Source organism: Antechinus flavipes, chromosome 6 (genome assembly GCF_016432865.1).
Source record: "Antechinus flavipes isolate AdamAnt ecotype Samford, QLD, Australia chromosome 6, AdamAnt_v2, whole genome shotgun sequence".
Classification (NCBI taxonomy): Eukaryota; Metazoa; Chordata; class Mammalia; order Dasyuromorphia; family Dasyuridae; genus Antechinus; species Antechinus flavipes.
The window spans coordinates 14955796-14983057 of NC_067403.1; the positions used below are offsets into that span (position 1 = coordinate 14955796).

The window sequence follows — 27262 nt, forward strand, 5'->3', positions numbered from 1 at the left end:
CATCATTTGTCCAGGGAAGAATAATAAAAGTGCATCCTTGGGCAAGGGGGAGGAGAGAATATTAATATTTTATGTTCTTCAGTGTATTACACTATATATTACACCTAGTAGGTGACTCCTTAAGTCTCCTTTACTAGATCACTGCTCTCTTCCCCCAAGTTCAGCCTCTTAAATGTGGGAGCAGTCCACAGCGATATACAAAGTCCTTTCTTTCTATATACCCTCTTCCCAGTGATCTCTTCAATTCTCTGGGGCTCAATTATAATCTCTACACAGCTGATGCTCAAATCTAAGTACTCAGCTCTAAAGTCTTCTCTCAGTTTCAGTCCCATATCACCTGCTGCACACTGGACATTTCCCACAGGACAACCTTAGTAAGTATGCTATCCATCGCAGCATGTTCAAAACATATCTTTCTTTCCCCCTAACCATTGCTCTTTTCAAACGTCTCTTTCCATCTAGGACACCATCCTTCCTGACACCAGCTTAGTAATCCTGGAATCATCCTCAAACTTTCCATTCTCCTTTACTCCCCACATCTAACTGGGCACTAGTCAACTCTGCCTATCTAAAACCTCTAGAATCTCTTCCTCCCAATTTCCATAGCCATCACCTAGCTTATGACACAATTCTTGCTGCCTCTTCCCGTTTAAACTCTAATCAACACTGTTCATGGAGCCAACATGCTATTAGATAAGCACAGCTTTCACTACACCCCATTCCTGTTCATATACCTCTAGAGGAGCTCCTACTTGCAACCTTCCAAAATCTGATTTTATCCTACCTAATAAGCATATTTTGTATAACTCCTCTATATGCACTTTACTTTCCAGTCCAACCAGGTTCCTTGTTGTCCCTTGTGCATAAAGTTGGATTATAGCTTTAGACTAGAAGCTAAATCTGAACCCAGGGCTTGTGACATCAGAGCCAGAACTCTTCTCACTATTAGCCTTAATCCCATCTCCTATTTCAGAGCCTTTGAGGTTAAATCTCCCCTCTCTAGGCCTTGTCCCATGCGTGGAATGCACTTTCCTTTCAGTTCCACCTCTGATCATTCCTAGTTTTCTTCAAATCTCAAGTGTCGGCTCCTACAAGACAAGTTTTCTGACATTCCTCACTCCCAAAATCAGTGTTTACTATCTCAATTGCATATTTACTTATACGTACACGATATTTCCACCGATAGAACAGAAGCTCCTTGAGGGAAGGAGCAATTTTGGGTTTCTACTTGTATCTATTGTGCATATTACATAATAGGTGCTTTCTAACTTCCTCATGGTCCAGTATCACTCAGGTTAAAATTATGAGTAGGTGCAGGATTCAAAGGCACGCCTTCTGATTTCAAATACAATGAACTATTACATAATTCTTCAAAGTGAATATAAGACTGGATAGCACTTTCATTTATATCACATATACATGTGGGTTATAAGACCATTTTATAAAGATCCTGTTTGCATAGATCAAAAGATTTACCATGTAGGTGGTCCCAAGAGTTGAAAACAAAATTTTACACATATACAACTTAACTCTAAATAAGTCAAACTGAGAAGTATAACAATGTTAAGGCTGAATTCTGAAATTTTACTGTCCAAGTACTACCTTAATCAGACATAATTTAGCTACATGGACATGAGACATAACTGCAGATGCGCTTATCACCACTCTAAAAAAAATTAAAAGATAAAGAGGAAGCGAATTTAATATTCCCTAAACTCAGCTGTAACTAATGTTAGTTTCAGTTTCTTAAAATACTTTAACAATATTGGCTTTCTCCTTACAAAGTGCCATCCCTAAAGATGACAAAAGCAGTTTGTTCTGCTTTAAAGAATTTAAGAACCTCCTGTTCTCTCCTTCACTACTGTAGTTCTAGCTAAATTATGATTTCAAAACTACAGGACATAGACCTCTAAAAAACAAAGTTTTCAGAAATAATTTTTTAAAAAAACCAGGAATACATGCAAATTTAGTCTAGAGTTGTGAGACTTCTGAAAAATATTTAACTGTGACAGTCTGTTTTTAATATTCAAAAAAGCAAAAACTTTTGAGCAAGAAATCCTCCTCTACTTCATTCTACACTTGATTCCAGAAAAACGAGATCTACTTACTATTAAGCTGCAATGAGCTCAAAATCAAATGTTTAAAAGGAAGAGGGAAAAGTGTAATTTACCTTAAACTGCAATTAAATTCAGCGAAATAGTTAATTGGAGGTAATTAACCTTGGCGTTTACAAGATTAAAAGTTGGAAGAACCTGAGAGAACCCTTTATTTTAAAGCCGAAGAAATGACTCGAGTAACTTGTCCGAAGTCAGAGAAAAGAGCAGCAGACTTGGGAGGGAAGACAGGTAGGCCCAAAAACCAGCAGATGAATAACTCTAAGGATTAACTGTGTTAATAACCTTAGCTTGGGATGTAGACTATTATTCATCCCACAAGCATTTCCACCTATTATATTCAAGGAACACTTAAGTACAAAGAGCATGGATAACTAAGATGTGCAAGAAGCACTAGAGAAGCTGAGAAGTGCCTAGGAAGTGCAAGAAATACCTAAGTACTTGGGAAATGCAAGGCACGCTTGGGTTAATGGGAACTGCAAAGCACACTTGGTCCCCAGGAAGTGCAAGGCACACTTGGATCACTAGGAACTGCGAGGCACACCTGGGTCCCAAGGAAGTGCAAGGAGCACATGAGTACCCGGGAAGTGAAAAGCACACTTGAGTCTCTAAGGAGGAGCACATGAGTACCCGAATAGCGCAAGGGCCTTTGAGTCCCTAGTCTCAAAGTATAACAACGTCGGAATGGGTTCCAGGGCAAGTCCGCTCCCCTTTGCTACAGAAGAGAAGCCAGCGGCCAGGGCCGGCATGACCTCCACGCGGGGCGCCTCCCGTGGGGCTCTGGGATGCCCAAGGTTACGGCCCCGCGGGAGCCCCAGTCGCCTACTCCAGCATCCATCCCCACGGGGAACCTCGGAAGGCTTGGACCCGGCCCTCCCCCACGGCGGGCCCACGCGCGCGCCCCTCCCCCACGGCGGCCTCCCCGGGCCCACGCGCCGCCCTCAGCCTCCCGGACGCGGCCTCCCCGCTTCCGCGAGCACCGCTGTCCCAGCCACGAGGCCGCCATCCCCGGCAGGCCCCGCGGCCTCCCCGCCCGGGGCCCCGACGCCTCCTGGGCCTCCCCTGGCCCGACCCTCCGCCCGCCCCGACCGCGCTCACCCATCGGTCCCCGCACGCTTCTTGCCGGAGGGGTAATCCTCCCCGAGGTCCAGCCGGTGCCGCTTGGACATGGTCGCGCTGAGGCCGCGGCGACGGAGGAACGGATGTGGGCAGTGAGGGAGGGAAGGCGGCGAGGCGCGGCCGGCGGCGACGGGACAAGGGCGATCCTCGGCTCGGGGCGCCCCCCCCACCTACAACAGCCTCCGCCGTGCGGCCAGGACCAGAAGGTAAAATGGCGGCGGCGGCGAGGACCGGGCCTGCGCGCGCGCCCCCGCTGCGTACGTGCGTGCCTGGGCGCGCGCGCGCCGCGCCGCTCCCCGCCGTTTCTCCCTCGCTCATTCGTCCGTCCTCCCGCTCTACGCCCCTCCCGCCTTTAGCTGGGGAAAGGCGAGGAGGGGGAGGGGCGAGAAGTCACCCGCCCTCTGGGCTCGGCGTGATGGTGCACGTCACGCGAAAGGGCTGCTGGGAAGATTACTCCGCTGCCCTTCCCCCGCTCCGGAGAGCGGGGAAACCTTGGAGAAGTGGCGGGAGGGGGAGCCCCACGTGGTGTGCAGAGTGGGTCTGAAAGAACGGCCTTCCCAGGCTCACCTGCCCCATTGCTGCCGGGAGTAGGAGCGGAGAGATGGGTCTCTCCCCTAGGTGCTTCAGTGCCCCCCATTAAAACCACCCGATTGGAAAGAACCTCACGTACCAGCTAATAAATCAACGAGCAATTATTAGCCGCCTGCTGTGTGCTGGGAGATGGCCAACTAATTGCTGAACAAGAAGTCATACACCCCCCCCCCGGGGGTCTTACTCCTAGAAGTGAGGAGAAGGGCCTTCCTTGACTCAAAGAATGTGAACAATCACTCTCAAAAGAAAACTAAAATAATAAAGTCGCAAATAAGCACGAACAGATGTTCCCAAAATCACTCGTGATAAATGGGTCACCGTTACACCCAGCCGACCTTTAAACGTGGACATCGGATGGAAATAGTTACCGTGGGGGCTACTACCGCGGGAAAATAGGCACATCTTTACCTAATGGGTGCAGCCGCAGACGTCCGGCCACTGCAAAAGGGCTGGGGATCTGGCGCTAGCTTAAGTGGCCGCAGAACCTGGGACTGAGCCCGAGGGCTCCAAGACAAAAGGTCTCCCGGCCAGTAAAAAGGTTTGTGTCAGCATTCTGATCTACAGAAAACACAATTAGAAACAAAGTAGGTGTCTGCTGAATACATACAATGGAAAATTGCTTTGCCAGAAGCAATGGAAAGGAAGAATACAGAGAAACATTGGAAGCTTTTAAATAACCCGATGGAAAAAGAAGGAAGCGGAAGCTAGAAAATACCTTGCAGAAAGTTAAAGAACTAGATGGTCTACAGGATGGAAAGTCAGGGAAAAAACAAATGCAGACCTGTCTTAGACCTTAGCTGTGTCACCTTAATCTCTCTCAGTTTCAACTCTCTCTCCTAACTGTAAGTCAAAAGAGGTAATAGATGTAAAAATATTTGCAAAAACTTTAAAGAGTTATATGTTTGTATCTTTTATTATTGTTATAGCAATATAAATGGAAGAGGAAAAAAGAAAATGAATGCTAAGTATAAGGATCAAGCTTGACTTCCCAGATTCTCCCTTCACTGGAGAATTAATAGATTATAGGGATAGAATATTCATTACTCAATCTATCAAGCCTTTATTAAGTGCTTAATCTGTTCAAAACACTGTGATAAGTTCCAGGGATGCAAAGAAAAAGCAAAAAAAACAAAAAACAGCCTTTATCTCAAGGAGCTTAAATTCCAAATAGGTTCCATATCCTGTCAGATTCATTTAATGTGTTAGTTTTGGAAAACTGGGTTGGAGTGTTTTTTTTTTTTCAGGGTTTTTTTTTTTTTTTGTAACAAAGAATAATTTGGTGAGTAGGGGAGGAAAAAGAGATATGTTTGAAAATGAAGATGATCTAAAAATAAAAGATAATTTTTAAAAAGTAATTTTTTAAAGGGGATAGTTCTGAGAGAGGTATATTAGAGCTGTAAATGAGGTGCAAAATCAAAAGTTATTCCTAAAACCTAAAAGTACATTAATATAAAGAACATCTAAATAAAATGGAAAAGAGCACTTTCCTCTATCTCATCCATAAGAATTGTAGGAGAGACTCTGTGAAATGCTTTACAGAAATTTAAATTCTCTAAGTGTTTTCCTGATCTGCCAGTCTAGTAATCCTGTCCAAAAAGAAAATGAAGTTAGTCTGGCATGACCTGTTCTTGATGAAGTCATGCTGCTGCTTCTTTTCTCTTGGATTCTATCTCAAATGAATTACTAGGTGTATCTACTCCTATTCCCACATTATAGCTATTATCAATGTTATATAGCACAGTAGATCTACTCTGGCTGTTTTCTCCCACTCTTTTTTACTTTAAAGTATTTTAGAAAGACTATTACTAAGGTGACACTGTCTATCCCGGCCTGAAGGCCAAGTATGTTACATCAAAATCAATTATACAATACCCAAAAAAGGTATAGGATCCTGGCATGGATTCTGTCAATATAAAGTTATTATAAAATAAAATAAAATAATTTAAAAAAAAAAAAAAGGTATAGGGTATTTAAGCTCTTGGCTAATGACTCCAACCTCAACTAATGAAGTTTCCTCAAGTATAGTGGGTGATCCTCTATATCCCAATTCCATTTACCTACATATCAGTCGGATTTGTCTTCTAGTATAAGGAAACATTTACTTCAAAAGTATAACAACAAATCTACAGATATGCTTTCCCACAAATAGGAAATAATTCTCCACCCCACTTTTCACCACCTCATAGAGGTGGGTAGAAAAGGAGATTAGAGTCATAACTTAGCTCAGTTCCTGTAAAGCACAGTCCAATTTCGAGTCCAAACCTGCTTCAGTCTCAAGTCCCAGCCCTGGCTTCTCAGATTTTCCCTACAGGCTTACTGGCTGCAATCGCTCTCCTGGACTCCTGGCTCCAGGGTAACTATGGCTTGAACACTCACACTAATAGGGTTTACCACTGGCTCAGAAGCAATGTGCAATGTGAAAAGTTAGACAATTCACTCTAAATGTCCACAGGAACTATTTGTGGCCAACCTGCAGCAGAGCATTCAGAGTTCATATTAGTCTTATCAGCCACAATCTGATGCACTAATTTGACAAACATAATAATGTCATTTTGGTTCTCTTTGAGAAGGAAGGACAACAATCAACCAAGAAGACCAAATGACAGATATTTAACACTCACTGTCTAGCTGTGTGAACCTGGGCAAGTCACTTCACCCCAGTTGTCCCAGCCAAAAAAAAAAAAAGAAGAAGAAGAAGAACAAATGACAGAGCAGACATCTTAGGCCTATTTCTTAGAACTAGAATAAAAGGAAAATATATCCCCTTTCTAGGTAAGTTCATTGTGTCTAAATCTTTAGTCAACTGGACACAGCAGGAAAAAAATGAGTTGTTGGCTATCGTCCTTTGTAGTTGAAGAGGACCAAAATGATATCACTATGTTAGAGTCAAGTTACAGTGTGTCTGATTGTGGCTGATCAGAGCAATATAAGTTAGGAATGCTCTGTCACAGGTTGGACACAAACCATTTGGGATGCTTCTCTAACTCGTGCATCTCGCATTTCTTCTGATTTAATTCCGTTCTGCTTTGCATTCTAAAGTTCCTAAGAGATATCTTGAGAGTCCTTATATCACTTCTGACCATCTTGTGAGTGCTTGCCCTGTGTAAATCAGATTCAGCCTTTTCTGGCTACATAGCCAATAAAAGGAGGCTAAATCTATTCACATTACTATGTGAAAACAGGATGCTTCCATGATGGGCAATCTGAGTATGACCAGGCCAAGCCCTTACACTATCAATTTGGGGACTTAAAGCAAGCTTCACAAAATGGGCCCTCAAATTAGCTTTTTAAAAATTACTGTCTATTGGAGCCAAGAGAAAGACTCCAGGACAAAAGTCTCTGTGCTGGTTGATACCCTGGATCACTGAAAGTGCCACCTTGGAGTTTGGTTTGGAGATGAGGGTGGCAGTGAAAAGCAGCAACCGGTCATTTGGTGATTTCCTATTTTAAGTTTATTCTTGCTAGATCAGTGTTAAACTCAGTTGTTTCTATGCTGCTGAGTGAGTCTAAGTATTGTCAGTTCCTTCTACATGTATGATTTGATCATTCCTATTAATCTCTCCTAGAAGCAAAGGCTGGATGACCACCTATTAGGTATGCTGCCCAAGGCACTTGCGAGGTTCCTGCCCACTCTGAGATTCTGTGACTTCTTGACCAAACTTCCTTTGATTTCCATTAATTACTAGAGTTAGATGGCAGGTGCAGATAGCATGAAGAAAAACAGAGTTGGGAAGAAGAATGGAACCTGATAGTCCAAAAATCCATGGAAGAGGTTCAAATAAGAAGGAACATAATGTTGAGAGCATTGAGGGACTGACTGAAAAAGGGGAAAGTGTCAAATGGGGAGGGAAAATTATTACCAAGAATACATAACTAAGAAAAATATCTATGACTGCTGACCTAGAGGCCTACTTTTCCACCACTACAATTCTTCCCAAGCATATTCTGCACATACCTCCAGGGAATCCTTGTTGAGATTGTGAGCAGTGAGGAAACAGACTATTTTTTCACAACCGATGGAAAGATCCTCCTTTCAGTTAAGATCCTACTGGATTTATTGTTTGTTGACTGTTTAAAAAAGAAAATAACATGATTCTAGAGGATAAAATGTTGTCTTAAAGGCTTTCCTCTGACAGGATTTGTATCCTCTGCATCTGTCAAAAGTACATAGGATTCATTGAAAAATGTAACAAAAGAGATAACTTTGTTTCTAAACTATTTGATTATTAATATCCAGAAAGACATAAAATAAGGAGGCATGTACTTAGCAAATGTGTTTGCCACTGGCAGGGTATATACACGTGCATAGAGTAAATGGATAGAGGAATTTCTTATGAATGATTAATAGTCCCCTGTATTTTCTTGATAACATCAAGGCCCAGCATTTTGCTGAGTTGCTTATGGAAGATCCAGAATCAAGAAGTTTAGCCTAAGTCTCCATATAGGAAAAATCAAGTGGCTGGAGAACGCTTATTATCTAGGTTCTGGCAAGCAGTTGTGTGGATAACCGTAGAGCTATGTTATCAGTACATATATCTTGGACAGACGTTATATGGATGGAGGATGAACTGGACCCAGAACTGAATGGGAGCAGGGAGAAAGAGGGCAGAGCTGATCACATTTGGGAAACTGCTTTCAATGGCCCCTGAGTGCCTTGCCTGAAATATAAACACATCTTTTAGCACAATTGTTCTTCCAGTGTTCCTTTATGGCTGCAATTCGTGAAATAGCAAGGTTGCTAAAGAATTAAAGTCGAGGGTCCCCCAAAGGACGATAAAGAAGTACATGTCACCATGCACTTCACCTAGCCTACAACCAATTACCAACTTACAACCAGTGAAGAGGTTCAAGAGAAACAGTCTTGATGTATGATTGGAAAAGAGAATGAACAATTCATATAGCAAGAGGCAGAGATAGCCACCCTGGTATCCACAAAATGTCAAGAGATATAGAAGGACATGAGTAAGAGTGTCAGCAGAAGAGAAGGCTGGCCAGGTTGTACTGCATGTTGGAAGGACTAATCATGCTGATGAGATCACATGATTAGTCCATGAAAGTACAGCAGTTGATTTCATTTTCCTGGGCTATACTTCTGTAAAGCATAGTATTTTGGTATTTGGGAGCATCCATGATTGTGTCACAGGGGCCTTCACTCCCACTTAGATGGATCTCAAACTTTTCATGAATTCATATCCTGAGCAAGTCTTGTCTGTATCTTTTCCCCAAAATCCCATCCTGCTGGAGGCCTCCTCTGACTTTATAGTCACTTGGATATCATCACATAATATATGGATGGTGCTTCTATTGTCTTTCTAGTTTAGGACAAGGGGCTCACAACTTCTGGATACAGCCTATACTTGAATTTATAGCTGGATCTTGGCAATTATTTAATCCGTCATCTAAGAGATGAAGAAACTGAAATCCAAAGAGTTGAAATAAGAATAATAATGCTAACATATATAGCACTTATTAGGAGCCAGGTGGCAAGGAGCCAGGTGGCAGGGCAGGCTAAGTGCTTTATAATTATTATCTTATTTGACTTTCACAACAGTCCTGGCAGGAAGATGCTATTACTAACCCTATTTTATGGATGAGGAAAATGAGGCAAACAAGTTAAGTGGCAGTTAGTAAGTGTTTGAGGCTGGATTTGAACTCAGGTCTTGCTGATTTCCAGATGCTGTTTCCATTGTATAACCTTGTCCAGGAACACACAGGTAGTAAGTAGCTTGAGTGGGCATTTGAACCCCACTTACTCTGACTCTAAATCGAATATTTTTCCCACTATACTATGATAACATATGATATGCTAGTAGATAACATACTGGATCCTGCTTGTGCTTCCTCGAGGTCTTTATCTTTTTTTACAATCTAACTTTAGATTAAATATTTGCTCGGTGGGACAGCAGCATGGCACAACACCCAAGGTTCTGCATTTGGAATCAGAAGCCCCAAGTTTGAAAACTGGATCTGCTACTTATAACCTATGTGACTTTGGGCACCATCCTTAATCTCTTTAGATCTGACATTTCCCCATCTATAAAGGAGGGGTTGGATTAAATACCCTCTGATTTCTCTTCCAGCTGTGATCTGCAATCTGATCTGTGCAGCATTGAGTTAAGAGCTGGGGATCAAAGACAAAAAGCTTGATAGTCCCTGCCCTCAAGGTCAGTGATATAGGGGAGTGATGAGCAGGAAAGTGTGCTTTGGTTGGGTGATGATGAGTAGTAACCTTTATTTGATTACTGTTCTCCTAGCTAAAGGAGTAAATGGGATTAGAGGGTATTTGGAGTTGAATCTAACATATTCTAGCCATAGTATGTGTTCAATATCTACCTTGGTAGACTACAACTTCTTGTTGTTGCTTAGTTGTTTCAGTGACATGTGAGTCTTCCTGACCTCATTTGGGGTATTCTTGGAAAAGAGACTGAAGTGGTTTGCTGTTTCTTTCTCCAGCTCATTTAACAGATGAGGAAACTGAGGCAAACAGAATTAAGTGTCTTGTTGCTAGTGAGCTATAGCTGCTAGTAAGTATTTGAGGCCAGCTTTGAACTCAGGAAGACTCTTCCTGACTCCTGGCCCAGCACCCTATCCACCGAGCCACCTAGCTACAACTTAAATCTTAATTAAAAGCTTTCATGATCATTTCAGTGATTCAAATGAGCATGCCTTTCTGGGCTTGTTTTGTTGTTTTGGTTTTACCTCATTTGATTATCAGTACTGAGGAGATCTGTAAATAGATTTATCTCTGTTGATGCATCATAAAATATTGTATAATTTAAATACTACATATGTATGATACTTTGTCTTATCTAAAAAGAACCTAGATGCATTTTGTCTGAGTTATTTATTTATTTATTCATTTATTCATTCATTCACCCACTTGTTTGTTTGTTTATTCATTTGCTTATTTACCTATCTATCTATTCATTCATTCATCCATTCATTTGTTTGTTTGATTTGTTAGTTTATTGCTGAGGCCATGGGGGTTAAGGGACTTGCCCAAGGTTACACAATTAGGAAGTATTAAGTGACTGAGGTCAAATTTGAATTCAGGTCTGCTGACTTCACTATACCACCTAGCTGCTACTGAGCTAATTTTTAAAAAATCATTTAATAATAAACATGGCAACATCTTATAGTCTACATCTGTCAGTCAATTGTATGACCTTCAACATGTGATCTCTTATAAAAGCATCTGTGCAAAAAATACCTGTTTACTTTTCAAATTTTTATTGATAATCTCAGTTTATAGTACATAAAAATGTAGCATTATGATGGGATCTTTTCTCTCCCTCTTTTGAGTGACTGGAAAATAAACGTCATCTATCCTATAGTTTACATGAAAGAGAGCAGAGATGATAACAGGTGGAGAGTGGATTTTTTTTTTTTTTTAAGTAGTAGAGCCAGGAGCATGAACCCAGAGAAAAGAAGAAAGATATGACAATTGGTAGGAAACAGAAAAAAAAATAAGATTGCCTTTTGTCCCTCCACCCACTACAAAGCAATAGACAAGGCTAGAACTGAAGCATGCTGTCAGGGTAAGAGAGGGACCTGCCAGAGGAGCCTTCAAATACAGGAATATAAATGAGTGAGGATTTTTATACATCTGTGATTTTAATAGTTCATTTCAGGGCCCCTATGTTATAGTAACAACATTCTAAAATAGCAAGAAGTATGGATCCAAGTTAAGTCAGTCTATGAATCCTGAAGAGTACTATTTGTACATTTCACCACTTTTCCTGTTTGGGGCCTTGGAGCTAGAGAAGTTAGGAAATTCTCCAAAATACACTTGCACCATTCATGTCATGTGAATTTGACATCAGAGCCAATCTTTTAAAAATATAAGCCTGATCTTGGAAGGGGGACTAGGTATTGAAGCTAGTCACACTGGGGCCATTCACATCCATGGCCAGCTAAGTTAGAGAAACTTGAGAAACTGATGAGAGACAGCAATTCTAGATCTGAAGGAGATAAGTGAAGTCCAGAGTATGGACTTGCTGATAGAAAGGGGAGTGTGAGGTGGGGAATAGTGTACCCTGGGGCATTAAAACTGTCTTGGAGAGTGGGAACAAGGCTTATCCTAGTTTTAAAAAAAAAAAAAAAAATATAAATTTTACAAACCATATGATGGTGAGTTAGAGCTGTCTTAACCCCTAGTGTACTGCCAGACTCTGTCCTATACTTTCTCTTTATTCTCTTTCTTGGTGATCTAATCAGTTCCCATGGGCTCAATTATGAACTCTATGCAGATCTATACACTCAGTCCTATTCTTTCTTCTGAGCATCATGATTTATCAGCAGACAGAAAGAACAGGTTCAAAACCAGCAGATTTAAGGAACAAGCTTGCCCCCAAAGATAGGCTATGTACCTTTCTTGCTCTTCCTTTGCAGAATGGGGAAGATTCACAGATGTGGAACAATTTACAGACATGGAACATTCCATAGAATTTCAGATTTTTTTAGAGGGGGATATATTGGTTGGTTTGCTGTGTGTGTTCTTCCCTCTTCTGATTCTTTTTTCCATTAAAAAAAAAAAAAACCACTTTGTTATAGGGATTGACTCTCCAAGAGAGAAAAGGAGATCCAGCAACAAAAACTGGCAGTATGAAAAACAGAAGTTATCAATAAAAAATATTTTTGAAAGGTACAGATGGTTTATTTGTCAAATTTGTCTATGATACAAAAATGAGAATGATTACTTATCTTAATGTAGAAAATATCAGACACTAAAAACATCTTGACAGGTTGTAAGGATGAATGTAAGAGAACAAAATAAAATGTAATGAGGGAGGAAATTTAAAACTTTCCCTTTGTGTTAAAAAAAAAAAACCCACAATTTTCTGAGCATGTATGGTGGAACATGTGGCTAAAATGTTTTCAGAGTCACTGTGGTATAACAAAACCTTAATATATGAGGTAGAAGTCAAGAAAGCTGATGTGATCTTAGACTGTATTATTAATAAAAGTGTGTTGTCTAAAATGAAAGAGATAGTAGCCTCTCTATGCTCTGCCCTGCTCAGGACATATCCAGAATATTGTATATAGTCTGGGATGCCACATTTAAAAAAGTACATTAATAGAATGAAATTCATTCAGAAGGTTATCACTAAGAAGATAAAGGGAATTAAAAACTACAACATCTGGGGATCAGTTGAAGGAACTGGAGATGTTTAGCTTGGAGAAAACTTCCTAGAAATATGATGTTTTACTCAAAGTATTTGTAGGGTTTTCACCATGTGAATGAGGAATTAGGTTAGTTCTTCTAGATTCTGGAGAGGAGCACTGGGTCACTGAGTAGAAATTATTAGGAGGCAGATGTTGATTTGACCTAAGGAAAAAACCAAGTCCAGCTGCTGCCAAATAATGTAATCTGTTCCCAGAGGCAGTGAGTTCCTAATACTGGAGGGCTTCAAATGGAGTAACACTTGCTGATGGGATGGTGTTTGTGACTTGTAAAGATATGTACAAATGATTTATAAAGACCCTTTCAGTTCTAAATCTATGATTTTAAGAGGTAGAGGAATAAAGGCCAAAACTTTTGAGTCTGAAGACTTGATTTCTAGGGCTGGCTCAATTCCAGGCTCTAGTAATCCTGTGGAAGTTATTTTATATCATGGGGCCTCAATTTCCTCATCGGCAAAAGAAAGGAATTCATTTAAATTTCAAGGCCCTTTGAGCTCTAATATTCTGTAATTCTATGAAAGTAGAATTCCTTTTCAGTGTTTTGTTTTTACATGTATATTGAGCAAGTGTAGATGGATCCAGACGCATATCCTGTTAGTCAGATTGGTTGGCAGCCACAGATGAGATTGGCTTTAGTTTAGTCTAGAGACTCATGTCTGAAGTGTGTTGGAAGATGTCCTCTGAGCCCGACAGCAGCTGGAGCAAGGGCAAGGGTTGGGAAAGAGAAGAGGGAGATCGAGTATCTCCATACTACCACCATTAGCTTGATGTCAATTCCAGGCAAAGCTCTAGAATGGGTTATTAGACAGATGGTTTATGAGGAAAGGGAAGCGATGATCACCAGAAATTGTCATTTTAAAGTCTACTTTTACAGACATGGGTTCATTAAGAAAAGTCATAATAATCTACTTTTTTTGGAGATATTCACTAGAATGGTATTCTCAAATGCTCAAACAGATTAGGAATGTTGTCAGTCTATATAATCCCTACAACAATGCAGATTGAAACCCATTCATGTCTGCCTAAATTATGTGATACTTGTCCTGTGTTCCCATGAGTTTTCCAAAAGGGACTGACCCAATATGTTTGAGGTCTTCCTTATTTTCTCTCGACATTGCAGAGATATCATTGGAACATCCAGGCTCTCATCTGTCATCCCTCACCCACATAACAGGTCTAACAAATTTTGTTCTCCTAGTATACATTTACTTGATCATATCCTTTACTCCTATTGTTAAAAAAATCCCCAGTTATTTTATATTGCAGTCTGCTCACACCCACCATTTGTCTTTCCCTTCCTCTTTGAGTGATACTTGTGTGTAGCAATAAGAACTCTGCTCCTGGGACCAGGACTCTTCTCTTAGTTTTCCTCTAAATCTAGACCCATGCACACCAACCTCAGTTGGGAACATCCTGGCCTCTAATTCAAGGGGTTATGCTCTTTGAACTTGCTGGTTTTTTACACTCCTGGGATTTTACACCCAGAATTCCATCCAAGATTTACTTTAAAGAGTAGGTTTGGCTCATGTCTAGGTTCTTCTTAAAAAGGACTCTACAATTCAGCCATAGTTGCCTACTTGCCCATCCTTACACGTGTCACTCCAATTCCCTTCTTTCTTTCTTTGTATGGACTTTCCTCCACATTTAGAATGCTTTACCTGTTTCTAAATTTCCTGGCTTCCTTCCAGATCTGACCTTCTACAGAACACCTTTCCTGGTTCCTCAAACTGCTAGTGTGTTCACCTGAGATTACCTTTCATCTTGCTCTGTTTATGTCTTTTATGTACCGCATTCTTTTTCTTGTTTCTATGCCCCATTAAAATGTGAGCTCTTTGAGGGCAGAAACTGATTTTAACTTTCTTTGTAAACCCAGTGCTTAAATGCCCTTTGACTAACCTGAATAGAAAGTACTAAATGTAAAATATAAATGAGGTATAGGATAATTATTTATTTCCTTCACACACAAAAATAAATTCTAATTCAAAGGACTCAAAACTACACATTGACAGAAAAAAATATATACACTCTATTTGAGCATACCACTATATAGTTTAAAGCATTGCTAAATTAGCATTCAAATTTCACTATCTAGATAATTCCTACCACATCCGGAGCTTCCAATAAGTTAGGGTACAAGTTGGGCTCTGACTCCTGTTGGTGGTCACCTCTTTCATATGGAAACTTCCTTCTGCCAATCAGCTGTGCCTGGAAAATCCCAGAAACTCCAACCTCTTGAACTCACCACTTTGCTTCCAAGGCTGAGAAATGGTCATATCAGGTTACCCATTCAGTTACCTATTCTCAAGTAAGACACAGAAAATAGAAAAGGCAACTAAAGATCAGGAGAAGCTCACCTTTCTGCAGCTGCCATATTGCCAGAGTGGGGCGAAGGACATCATCCCGGCTTCCTCCAGCACTCTCCTTCCTTTAAAAAAAAGAGAACTACTTCCCACATAATTATATCTGTTACACATACACATACATATACACTTCACCAATCTTATATAATTGTTGTAATTACTGATAATATCCTACCACCCATTACTTATTTTTCATTATTAATAACTTATTTTAAAAAGTTCAAGTTGGAGCTATTTCTATCATATATTATCTCTTTTCCTCACCCTTGTTCTTCCATCTTTATTTTAATTTTGATCTTTTAACAGTTCAATGTTCAGGTTTGACTGTACTCAGCTGAAAGACGAATGACTAAACTGGTAGAACAAATTAATTTTATGGATATGCAAGGTATTTAACAAATTCACCCAAGATATTTTTGTGGACAATACAGATTAATGTAGATGATGTGGCAGCTAGGTGACTCAATGGACAGAGCCTGTCCTGGAGTCAGGAAGTCATTGTCAGGAGGCACTTACTAGCCATGTGACTGGATAATTTCCTTAAACTGTTAGCCTCAGTTCCTAATTTGTAAGAGTTGGAGATGGACATGACAAACAATTTCAGTATTTTCACCAAGAAAAACCCAAATGGGGTTACAAGGAAATGTATGAAATGACTGAACGACAACAAAAATGGTAGAACGGTATAGTGATTTAGAACTGATTTACTGATTGGACCTAAAAGAATCCTGAAAAATGGACTGATATAAACTTTGAGGGTTAACTTTAGTTCTGTTCTGTTCTTGGTCCTGTTCTTTTCCATGTTTTTATCAAGGATCTAGATAAAAGTATTTGCTAGAGACATCAACCAATTTGGTTTTGTTTTTGAGATCAATGGGGAGAACTAATATCACACAGAGAGGTCAACCAACTAAACTAGAGGGTAAAGAGCAGTTGGTACCACAAATCAAAACCAGGTTATCCTAAGGATCATTTGACAACAAGCCATGAAATGGGGCTTCAGATTTCAGGCCTCTAAATGGTGCTGAAGTCAATACAATGAGGTCAGTCATTGAAGTTAGGACTATCCATCTGAGAGGATTATAAATTCACTATCTACTGATCAACTGTCAGCAGTCAGGTAAGCCTAGTGATAAGTCATGCCTCCAGTAATGCAGAGCTGCTAAAGTCTTCTGCTGATGTCACCAAGCTATTCTCTGCCAGCCCTATTCCCTGCAAAGTTTGACTGTCCACTCTTCTATGCCAGGAATTGCTCTCAGCTGCTCTTTGCTCGACACTGTTCTCTGCTATTGCTGGTCATCCATCAGCTCCAATTTTAGTCAGTGTCACCTAATACTTTCTACAACATTCGTCATTGATGCAGTGGGGACAGTTCTTTTTACCAGTTGTCTTAGTTACCTCTCCCACCCAGTTAAAGATCCTTTGGTTTGTAAGCAGAGGAGAGACCTCAGCCCCATCAACTTGCCCCTCAGCTAAGATGCAATCTACAAAGCTACCTGCAGTCCTCCCTTTGGAAGGGCTACATTTGACAGATCTGTCATAGGCAGATAGGACTGTTGCTCTCCTCTGTCAGAATTTTCAGCCATTGGTTTTAAAGCTCTATTCTCTTTAGCCAGCTTAGCTTCTGGGATCAGTTTAGCTTTAGACTAAATGATTATTAGAAGCTCCCTTCTTTTCATCCAGGATGCATTAGAAATTATAGAGTCTGAAACTGAGTTCAGGTTTGCCCTTTCGATACTCCTTAGGGGTTCTTTTATTAAGTGTTTTGGTGAAGTATTTTTTAAAATTATCCTTTAAATGCTTTGTCTTCTGCTTTCACTCCTGGGTTTCTCAATTTAACTGTCAGCCAACTTGAGATAAAACAGAACAAAACAAAACAAGGCTCATTTTAGTTCCAGGTCTTATCACAACCCTTAGCTGAGGTAAATCTCCCCAGTGCTCAATTTCTTCAAATGGAAAGGGGATTTTGAGCTATTGTGGTAAAGAAACTATCTTTAACTTCCCCAAGCAGCTACTCTGTTCTATGCAAAATAGCAACATTTGTGTTAATTAGGGGATTCTGAAACTCTATTCCAACTCTATTTCCCCATCAATATATTACATCCCGGCCTCTTACTCTGAATTTGTTACATGCAAAAGTCAAAAAGTATTTATTTGAGTCTAAGAGGCAGCGTTCTATGAAACAAAGAAACATTAGAAACTTTCTTAATAAAAACAAGGCTGTTCACTCTCATGGTTACTATTTTTTTTAATAAAGTTTTTTTTTTCAAAACATATGCATCTTTGCAAAACCTTGAGTTCTAATTTTTCCCCTCCCTTCCCTCCACTCTCTCCCCTAGTAGCAAGTAATCCAATATATTTTAAACATGTGCCATTCTTCTATACAGATTTCTACAATTATCATGCTGCACAAGAAAAATCAGATCAAAAGGGGGAAAACTGAGAAAGAAAACAAAACGCAAACAAACAACAATAAAAAGAGTGAAAATGCTTTGTTGTGATCAGCATTGAGTCCCCATAGTCCTCTCTTTGGGTGCAGATGGCTCTCTCCATCACAAGACCTTTGGAACTGGCCCGGATCACCTGGTTTACAGTTACTATTTGATATAATTCTAGAAATGTTAGATATAGGAATAAGGCAAGAAGATGAAAGTAAAGAATTAACATCATTAAAGAGGAAGCTAAATATTTCTATTTATGGATGAAGTAATTTTATATGCAAAACCCCAAAAATTCAAAACACTCAAAAACCCATTAAAGTAATAGCTTCACATGATTTTTTTAACTTTCTTTTTTTTTCTTTTTAATATGGATATATTAATATGTTTTACATGACTTCACAGGTACAATGGATATCATATTACTTGCCATCTCAATGGGTAGGGAAGGGATAAATTAGAAGAGAGAATTTGGACCTCAATTTTTTAATGAATTTTAAAAATTAATTAGAAATTTTTTTAAGGCAATAGCTTCAGAAACAGGTGGAGCAACATAATGACTAAAGAATTGACTTTATTCAGGAATGTGAGTTCAAGTATTATCTTTAATATGTATTATGACATTCTGAACAAATCTCAATCTCTCCGTGCCCAAGACACCTGTATCTAAGACTATAAGTTGAAGAACGTTTTCTGATCTTTATTAGTAGATGGAGTTTTCTTTTTTTTTAATCTTTTATTTTATTTAATAATAACTTTATAGTGACAGAATCCATGCCAGGGTAATTTTTTTTTACAACATTATTCCTTGCACTCGTTTCTGTTCCGATTTTTCCCCTCCCTCCCTCCACCCCCTCCCCTAGATGGCAAGCAGTCCTATATATGTTAGATATGTTTCAGTATATCCTAGATACAATAAATGTTTGCAGGACCGAACAGTTCTCTTATTGTACAGGGAGAATTGGATTCAGAAGGTAAAAATAACCCGGGAAGAAAAACAAAAATGCAAATAGTTCATATTTGTTTCCCAGTGTTCTTTCTTTGGGTATAGCTGCTTCTGTCCATCATTTATCAATTGAAACTGAGTTAGATCTCTTTATCAAAGAAATCCACTTCCATCAGAATACATCCTCATACAATATCGTTGTTGAAGTGTATAATGATCTCCTGGTTCTGCTCATTTCATTTAGCATCAGTTCATGTAAGTCTCGCCAGTCCTCTCTGTATTCATCCTGCTGGTCATTCCTTACAGAACAATAATATTCCATAACATTCATATACCACAATTTACCCAGCAATTCTCTAATTGATGGGCATCCATTCAATTTCCAGTTTCTAGCCACTACAAACAGGGCTGCCACAAACATTTTGGCATATACAGATCCCTTTCCCTTCTTTAGTATCTCTTTGGGGTACAAGCCCAGTGGAAACACTGCTGGGTCAAAGGGTATGCACAGTTTGATAACTTTTTGGACATAATTCCAGATTGCTCTCCAGAATGGTTGGATTCGTTCACAATAAATGGAGTTTTCTTATTGGGAATAACTTATACTAATAAAATTATAGTTTTGGATTTAAAAAAGTTTCAGAAATCATGGGACATAAGATCATCTATCTTCCCTTCAAGGAAACATCAACAATATTACCAACAACAGAAAACATACAGAAAGATAAATTAATTATTTGTGAATTAACTTAATAAGACTGGCAAAGAATCTATATAAAGACAACTATAAGATAATTGTCAGAGATAATGGAGGAATTAATCAATTGAAGAAAATTTAATAAGCAAATAGATCATTTATGCAGAAAAGATAACATTATTCACATTAATATAGCAATTTAATACAATGCCAATCAATATCATTATAAGATAATACAACTTTATAAAAGTAAGAGTCATTTACCAAAAGCCAAGTGGTTAGTGAATATGAATTCTTCTAAGAAGAAACAAAATTATCAAGAACTATGTTAAAATAGATTAACAACTCTAAAGTTAGGGCTTTCCCCAAAAAATAAGTTAGATATGACCTTATACCTGTCATTTTGGCAAAGACGATAATGATAAGTAAAAATAATGATAAAATGCCCTAAGCAGGAATATGACTATGGCTTCACAATTATATTGCTGGTGAAGTTGTAGATTGGTTCAGTCTTTTCAGAAAGCAAAATGATCCTATATGTTGTGACATTCTTCAGACCTTTTAATCCAGGGTTTACTTCAGGGTTTAACCCAAAGATTGCTACCAGGACTACACTCAGAAGAAACTGTTGACTAGATTTTAAAAATCCATGCAAAAACATCCTGATAAAGCTACTTATCATAACAAATGACTAGAAACAAATTACCTGTCTAATGATTGTGTAATGGCTAAACAAATTATAGATCATAGATGTAGAACTGAAAGGGACCATAGAAGTCACTAAATCTAATTCCCTTCTCCCCCTTTTACTGATGACAATAGTAAGGCACAAAAGGTTAAGTGATTTGCCCAGTCATACAGCCAGTGAGTGTAGGACTGGAACCAAAATGTACCTGACTCTAAGCCAGTGCTCGGTCCATTATTCCATGCTGCCTCTTGGTGTCTAAATGTAATTGAATATTATTCTTCAATATTCAGTGATAACCATGAATAATAACTAACATTTATATAGTTTCTTAAGAGAGCAAAGTACTTTTCAAAGAGATTGAACTAGTTCGTCACTTCATCAGCAGTATGATTATGAAACTGCTTTTGACAGCTATACCAGCTGTGGTGACTTTTTTATCTCATTTGAAAGATAAAAAAAATGAGGCAAGTCTAATGAAAAATGACAGAATATGCATTGTGAAAAAGTAAAATAATAATAATAGATTTATATAATGCTTCGTGATTTGCAAAGTGCTTTATATTTTAATATTTTATTCTCACAACAGCTCTGGAGGTAGTTGCTATTACTATGCCCATTTTATAGACAAAAAGATTGAGGCAGATAATGGTGAAGTGACTTGCTCAGGGTCACACAGCTAGTAAGTGTGAACTTAGAAGTCCTAGACTCCATATATTGGATAATCTCACTAAAGAACAAACCACATGTAGGCAACAACTATGGTCTGGTTGGGGACCCTGTCACTGACATTTCCTATCTTTGAGGTCATTCTCCTCTTTCAAGAAGACCTTTTTCCTTTTCTGTAATTCAACTGATGTCCTCAGAGTTGGGGGCTTCATTCTACATGTGGATGTTCTCTTAAGCATCCTGGACTTCCAGTACATCAATTTCATCAACTCCAGTGATCTCCAGCTTTATTCAACCCACAGAGATGGGCTAAATAATAGATTGAATAGGTTGAATAAGACATCATATTTGATTTCTTCATCACCCATAACTATGACACTTCCTTGGTTTTGAAATTTGAAATGACCCTCTCTAATCATAATTTTCTAGCTTCTTCTTCTTTATTCCTTTAAAACCTATTTGCTCTTTATCCTCTCTACAATTCCATCTCTCCTAGTATTCCCAGTACATTATCCTTATTCTTTCCTATTCCTTCCTTAACAGTCTTGATTACAATTAACCAGTTCAGCTTTCCCTTGTTCTTTGCCCTTGACTCACTCACTTGCATTCTTACCTTATCCCATTCACATACTTTCATTCTTTAAAATTTAGGTCATCTCTTAATTAGTTTTGACAGTTTCTCAGGTTTTGAATGTTTGAAGTTGCACCATTGCAGATTGGGTCCACTCAAGCTTCATGTTATATATTCTGATAAGGGGAGGAGATCAAAGAGAAGAAAGCTAGATGGAAGCCTCAGAACTATACCTCTTTCAGATTGAAAATCACTTCTACATGGGCAATATTAAAAAGACAGAGAACTTGAACTCTTCCTGCATATTCCAGGAGTGAAGAAGGAGTGAAGAAACTGTAATAATTTTAAGAATATTATGTCCAAGAACATACATTTGCTCTAACCCTATGCTCACCATGCAAACTTCTGTTTGGTTTCTTGACCAAAGGAAACCCACATAGACATTTAATACCAGTCTTCACACCATGTGTAGCTCCCATTATGCATATTATGATTTGGCCATTGTGTGGCCCTCCAGGCAGATTAGCTTGCCAGATAAGTCACCCCCCTGCAAATTATTATTCAATTTTCCCCCAGTGATTAGTATGAATTAGATCCCCAGACCCTATCACTTTTCAGTGGGTAGAAGATATTGTATTTCTGCCCGTAAAGAGCTATGGCTCAGATTCTGACATATGTTAAACCCATAAGACCATTTTAAGAATCATGGAATGAATCATCAATCTCTCTCACTTGACTGATCTCTTAATATAAATGAAAGGGAACATAGAGAATATGTAACTCAAGACCTCCATTTTATAGATGAAGAATATTAAGAATTTTATAGCTATAAAACAATATCAATATTCATCATTCATTGGGTTCTAAGGTTAGAAGGGATCTTAGAAACTTTAAACTCTAACCCCATCATATTATAGACAAGAAAACCAGTACCAAGAAAAGTGATCGCTTGAGGTCAAACATTGGTAGTGTGATCTTGAATACTGGAGCTGGATTGGAATCCCATTCCATTGTCTCCAAGTCCTATGTTCTTTCTGTTGGCATTGTGACTGTTCTTCCTCTGGATGGTGGGTTGCAAGAGTTGAATCAGTTAGTAGTAAGGAAGTGCATGCAACAAATAGTCTCTTTTAACTTCAACCTCAAAGGCCATCTGAAATCTAATTCCATCATTTTATGGATTAAATAATTAAAACCCAAAGAAATTAAATGGCAGTATTATTTCTTCATAATTGCTTGTTTAAAGGTCTGAATATTAAAAAAGGACACATAGTAACTTACTCATAAGTACTTAACAAATATGTTGATGTTACAAGAAAGAAAGATAGGATGAGATGGGGCAAAAATGGAGTTGAAATAAGACAAACTAATTTGGATTCTAAGTAAATTTGGGTTTTCAGATTTCATGTTTGTTAACTTTTGAATACCCTTAAGGGTAATATCATCAGAGCTTCCCCATTTCAGTGGCAACATAAATAATTTTATATGCCTATAAAGGAGAGAAGTCATTAAATGTAGCTTTTTCTCTATCTATGGAAAAACACAATATATTTCTCCTCAGAATTTTTTCTTTAAAATAATATTTTCACTCTTGATATGAAAAAGGCAGATAAATGGACCTGACTAAGAAAAATACCTCTTTTCCTACTTTAATGAGCAGATTGAGACCATCCATAATAAATCCACTCAACTCTTCTCCACATCTAAAAACTTCTACATATCTTCATCCATCTTCAACTCATTTTCTCTTATCTCAGAGGAAGAGGCAGCCTTCGTCCTTGTCATTGCTTCCTTTCCACATATTCTTTGATTCCATTTACTCCTTCCTCTATCAGGAACTTATTCTAACAATAATCTCTTGTCTTTTTTGTTATTTTTTCCAATCTCTTTTCCAGTAGTTCCTTTCCTTTTGCTAAAATGTGTTCTGGTCTTTCCTGTTCTGTGAAGGACAATAAACTGGCTTATAAGATTCACCCCAAAGCATATGTGCTTCCTGATTCTTATGGACCACATGAGAGCTTTTTGGACCTTCCTTGGCCATGTATTGATGCATTAGTAAAAGAATTTTGCATTTTGGTGGCAAACCCCAAGTGGTCAATAAAAAAAAATATAAAAAATAAAATGAACAAAAAAAAATAGCTTCTTATGTAGCCTCTTTTCTTTTGACTTTCCAAGCAGCATTATGTAACTTTGAGAATCCTGGGAGCAGTGAGCAAGAACTGGACTTTTTTTCATTCTAGCTTCATGGTAACCTCTCTCACGTGGAACTTCTAGTATAGTGGAAATTTTAGATGAGCTCGTTCCTGAATCCTTGGCTATTATTAAGTTTTTTTGGCTTTTGTCTTTGTATTTTCATGATCTTATAGCTAAATGAGTATTTATCCTGAGATGAACTGCAATGTTCTGGTTGGTTTTCTAGAGGTCTTTGGACCAGCCTTTGTTTCAGCAGAGTAATCACCAGGATAGCCAGGGATAAAGTACAAATTCTTTATTATCTCCTTCACAGTCTAGTTTCCTTGCCTGGGATTTTGGGCCAGCTTTCTGGAGGTCCTGCAGAATGTGTCTTGCTTTCTATGGGGGAGGCAGGAGGACTACCACCATGGTCTCTGTCTTGAAGTCTCCCTGAGTCCGAGGGCTTGTGCTCCAGACTCCAGTCACCACAAAGGTGGAAGATGGAATAAGTATCTCTGGCTGAATTTGTCCCAGCTTATATACTCTATTATAATTACATTGTCGTAGGTATGAATCTTGTAGAATAGGTGTCAATCTTGTAGAACTATATTAAGTAGTAGTACATGTACTGAACTAGAAAACTATTAATCACAGTACTAAAGTAGATAACCATTGTCTTATCAATTCCACTGAGTTAACACCTTTCTCCAGAATTCTGGCCCATTACAATGAACATTTCCTGGCTTGGATGCAAGAGGTTCCATTGTATTGTAGCTGAGTAGCAGCAGGAAGGAATCCTCAGAAACTACTACAGCCATCAGCCAGAGGATTGGTCCAAGCCCAGGTTTTTTTTTTTTTAATCAACGTTTAATACAATTAGTTTTTATTTATGTTTATTTTTATTCTATTATTAATTAATTAATTAGTACAATTAACTTTCAAATCTCTCTGGTCTGGGAATTTTTTCTTAGAAAACTCATTTATACTTTGTTCAATTCCTTTTTTTGTTGTTTATTTTATTTTTTATTGAACATTTTTATTTTCAAAACATATACAAGGATAATTTTTCACCATTGACCCTTGCAAAACCTTGTATTCAGATTTGCCCCCTTTTTTCTCCCTATCTCTTCTCCTAGATGGCAAGTAGTCAAATACAAGTTAAAAATGATAAAAAACAAAACAAAACAAAACAAAAAATGTGTAAATCCAATATAGACATACGTATTTATACAATTATCATGCTCAGGGCTTTTTACTTTTCATTTGGGTCCATCTCTTTCCAAGATACCTTTTCTAAACTGGCATAATTGAATTTCCCCTGGGGATATTACTGTAAACTCCTCCAGATTCTTCCATGACCATTTTCACTGACCCTTTTCACTGCTGTGACTTATTTCTAATGCCATTGCCCGTGCAGTTACAATGGAGGAAAGGGTACTCCACTGTTTCCCCTTTGTTTTGTACTCATTGATTTACTCCATCTGCCCAAGGTGACTTGCCTTGCTTCTGTTTCACCTTTTTCTAGTGATCAGAAAATTATTCCTAGCATAAAAATGTTTAAAATTAATATTGTATAGAACACCATGTTCCACAGAACACTTTGGGCAACACTAGCAATACATATTCACATTTGCCTGCATAGAAGCTATGGTGGATTTGCAATTTGTTGTTGTTCAGACATGTTCAATCATTTCAAAACCCATTTGGGTTTTTCTTAGCAAACATACTAGAATGATTTGCCATGTCCAGATCATTTTACAGATAAGGGAACTGAGGCAAACAGGGTTAAGTATCTGAAGCCAGGCTTGAACTCATGACATCTAGTCATCCCTGACTCCAGGCCTGACCCTCTCTCCATCAAACTACCTAAATGCCTCACATTACCAGTGATCAGTCCAAAATCTCTCATTTTGTTAGTTATCAATGTGACTTCCAGATATTATTTTGTCTAAACAATGTTTCCTTGGTGTTATAGGTGGATCTATCTCAGGCCAAGATCTTACAATATAAACTGAGACTCCTCTTTCATTCAATAGATACCACAAGGAAATTTCATAACTCTAACATGGAAAAGATACTTAACTGGGCTACAGTAGCACTGAAGCAATCAAGTAGACTTCACCTTCCTGGAAGCACTTAGGGTGCAAGGCAGGTGTGCCATGACTTGGACAGCCTGTGGACATCCATCAAGGCTAAAGGGCCTTGATCCCCTGTGGATGGGCCTAATTGACCACTAAGATACATCAATCTGGCCAAAGGTTATCAGAGGTCTAATCTACATGGCAGGGGGAACCCTGGGAGATAGGGATCCTGTCAGACTTGATAGCCTTGCTTCTGGTCTCCTAATCTATCTCCCACATGGTTCCTAAATTAATATTCCTAAAACATAAGTTCATCCAAGTTCTTTCCCTACTTAAAATCTTCAATGGCTCCAGGTTACCTCTAGGATAAAATACAAATACCTTAGCCTGTCATTTAAAGTTGTCCATTCTGTGACTCCCACTTATCCTCCAAAGTGATTTTGATTTATTTCTCTTTACAATTTCTTCATTCAATCAAGATTCAGAACATTAAGTCCAGTGGACAGGGTATTGGATCTGAAGTCAGGGAGACCTAAATTCAAAGTCAACTTCAGACACTTACTAGCTGTGAGGCCCTGGGCAAGTTATTTAATCTTTGCCTCAGTTTCCTCATCTGTGAAAAGAGCATAATACTGAGTTTGTTGTGAGGATCGAATGTGATGATATTTACAAAGTGCTCAGCACAGAGCCTGGCTCATATTAGATGCTATATAAATATGAGTTATTATTATTACTAAATGGCCAGAACTAAACACTCTAGCTTCTGCCTCCATACTTGGAATGGACTCCCAGCTTTTCTCTGCCGGTTAGACTCCTCATCTTTCTTTAAGGTTCAGCTTAGGTTAGCTTCTTCCAAGAGGAAGCTTTTCTTGCTTCCTTCTCCCTAACTCCTACCTCTCTCCCCATTTGAGAGGAGAGCTTTATCTCATCAAATTTTGGGTCTGTGTACATCTTGCATCTTACTATTACAATGGTACCTCTTCCAGGACAGAGACTGAATTTCTTTGATTTCTTGTCTCGTATGCCTAGAAGAGTAGATCCATAATGAATGGCTGTTGAATTGAATTTCTTTGCTCTCCTATATCTTAATAATGCTGCTCCTCAGTATATTATACCACTCTCCAAGCTCTTTCTGTATTTTATTCCCATTTTTATCAGACTTTTATTAGATTACCTGAAATTGTCACCCCCACCAACACAGCCATCTGTACCATACATCTTGAGGAGAATCTAAGTGCTAAGGCTATTTATGCATTTTCCATGGTCTGTGGCATTTAAATTTTTTTACAAGTCTTCTTTGACCTACACTTGAGATTTGGAGATTTGTTTTTATGTCTGAATTATTGTATTAATTTAAAATAATAGAGCTTTTCTTAATAACAAATTGATCCTTAATGACAAAAAAGGTCAAATGTGCATAAAATAAATAAACTCTGGGGGAAAAGAGAAGATTTTCAACAATAGAAAAAATCCAATATCTTCTTCTTACTCCTAGATTTTCAATGACCAAATTAGATCCTTCAAATTCCCTTGGCAGGAGCATATCTGCATTAAATCTGTTGGCCTGATAGCTGAGTACTTTTCCCATTTCCAGTTCAGATAAGGAAGTTTTAAACTCAGAGAACCTTTAAATAATTAA

General features: G+C 38.6%; 1 protein-coding gene and 1 long non-coding RNA gene across 2 annotated transcripts in view; one reads left to right on the plus strand and one right to left on the minus strand.

The window, feature by feature from the left end:
• The window catches only part of DHX15 (DEAH-box helicase 15), a 65630-nt gene extending 62211 nt beyond the window's left edge, over window positions 1–3419 (minus strand). Inside the window, exon 1 of the mRNA XM_051966543.1 lies at window positions 3213–3419. Coding sequence (XP_051822503.1) covers window positions 3213–3283 — 71 coding nt within the window. The 5' untranslated portion in view covers window positions 3284–3419. The remainder of the gene's footprint in view (window positions 1–3212) is intronic.
• Window positions 3420–3568: 149 nt separating this feature from the next.
• LOC127541278 (uncharacterized) overlaps window positions 3569–27262 on the plus strand; it is a 35329-nt gene continuing 11635 nt past the window's right edge. Inside the window, exon 1 of the long non-coding RNA XR_007948418.1 lies at window positions 3569–4666. This is a non-coding gene — a long non-coding RNA (uncharacterized LOC127541278). The remainder of the gene's footprint in view (window positions 4667–27262) is intronic.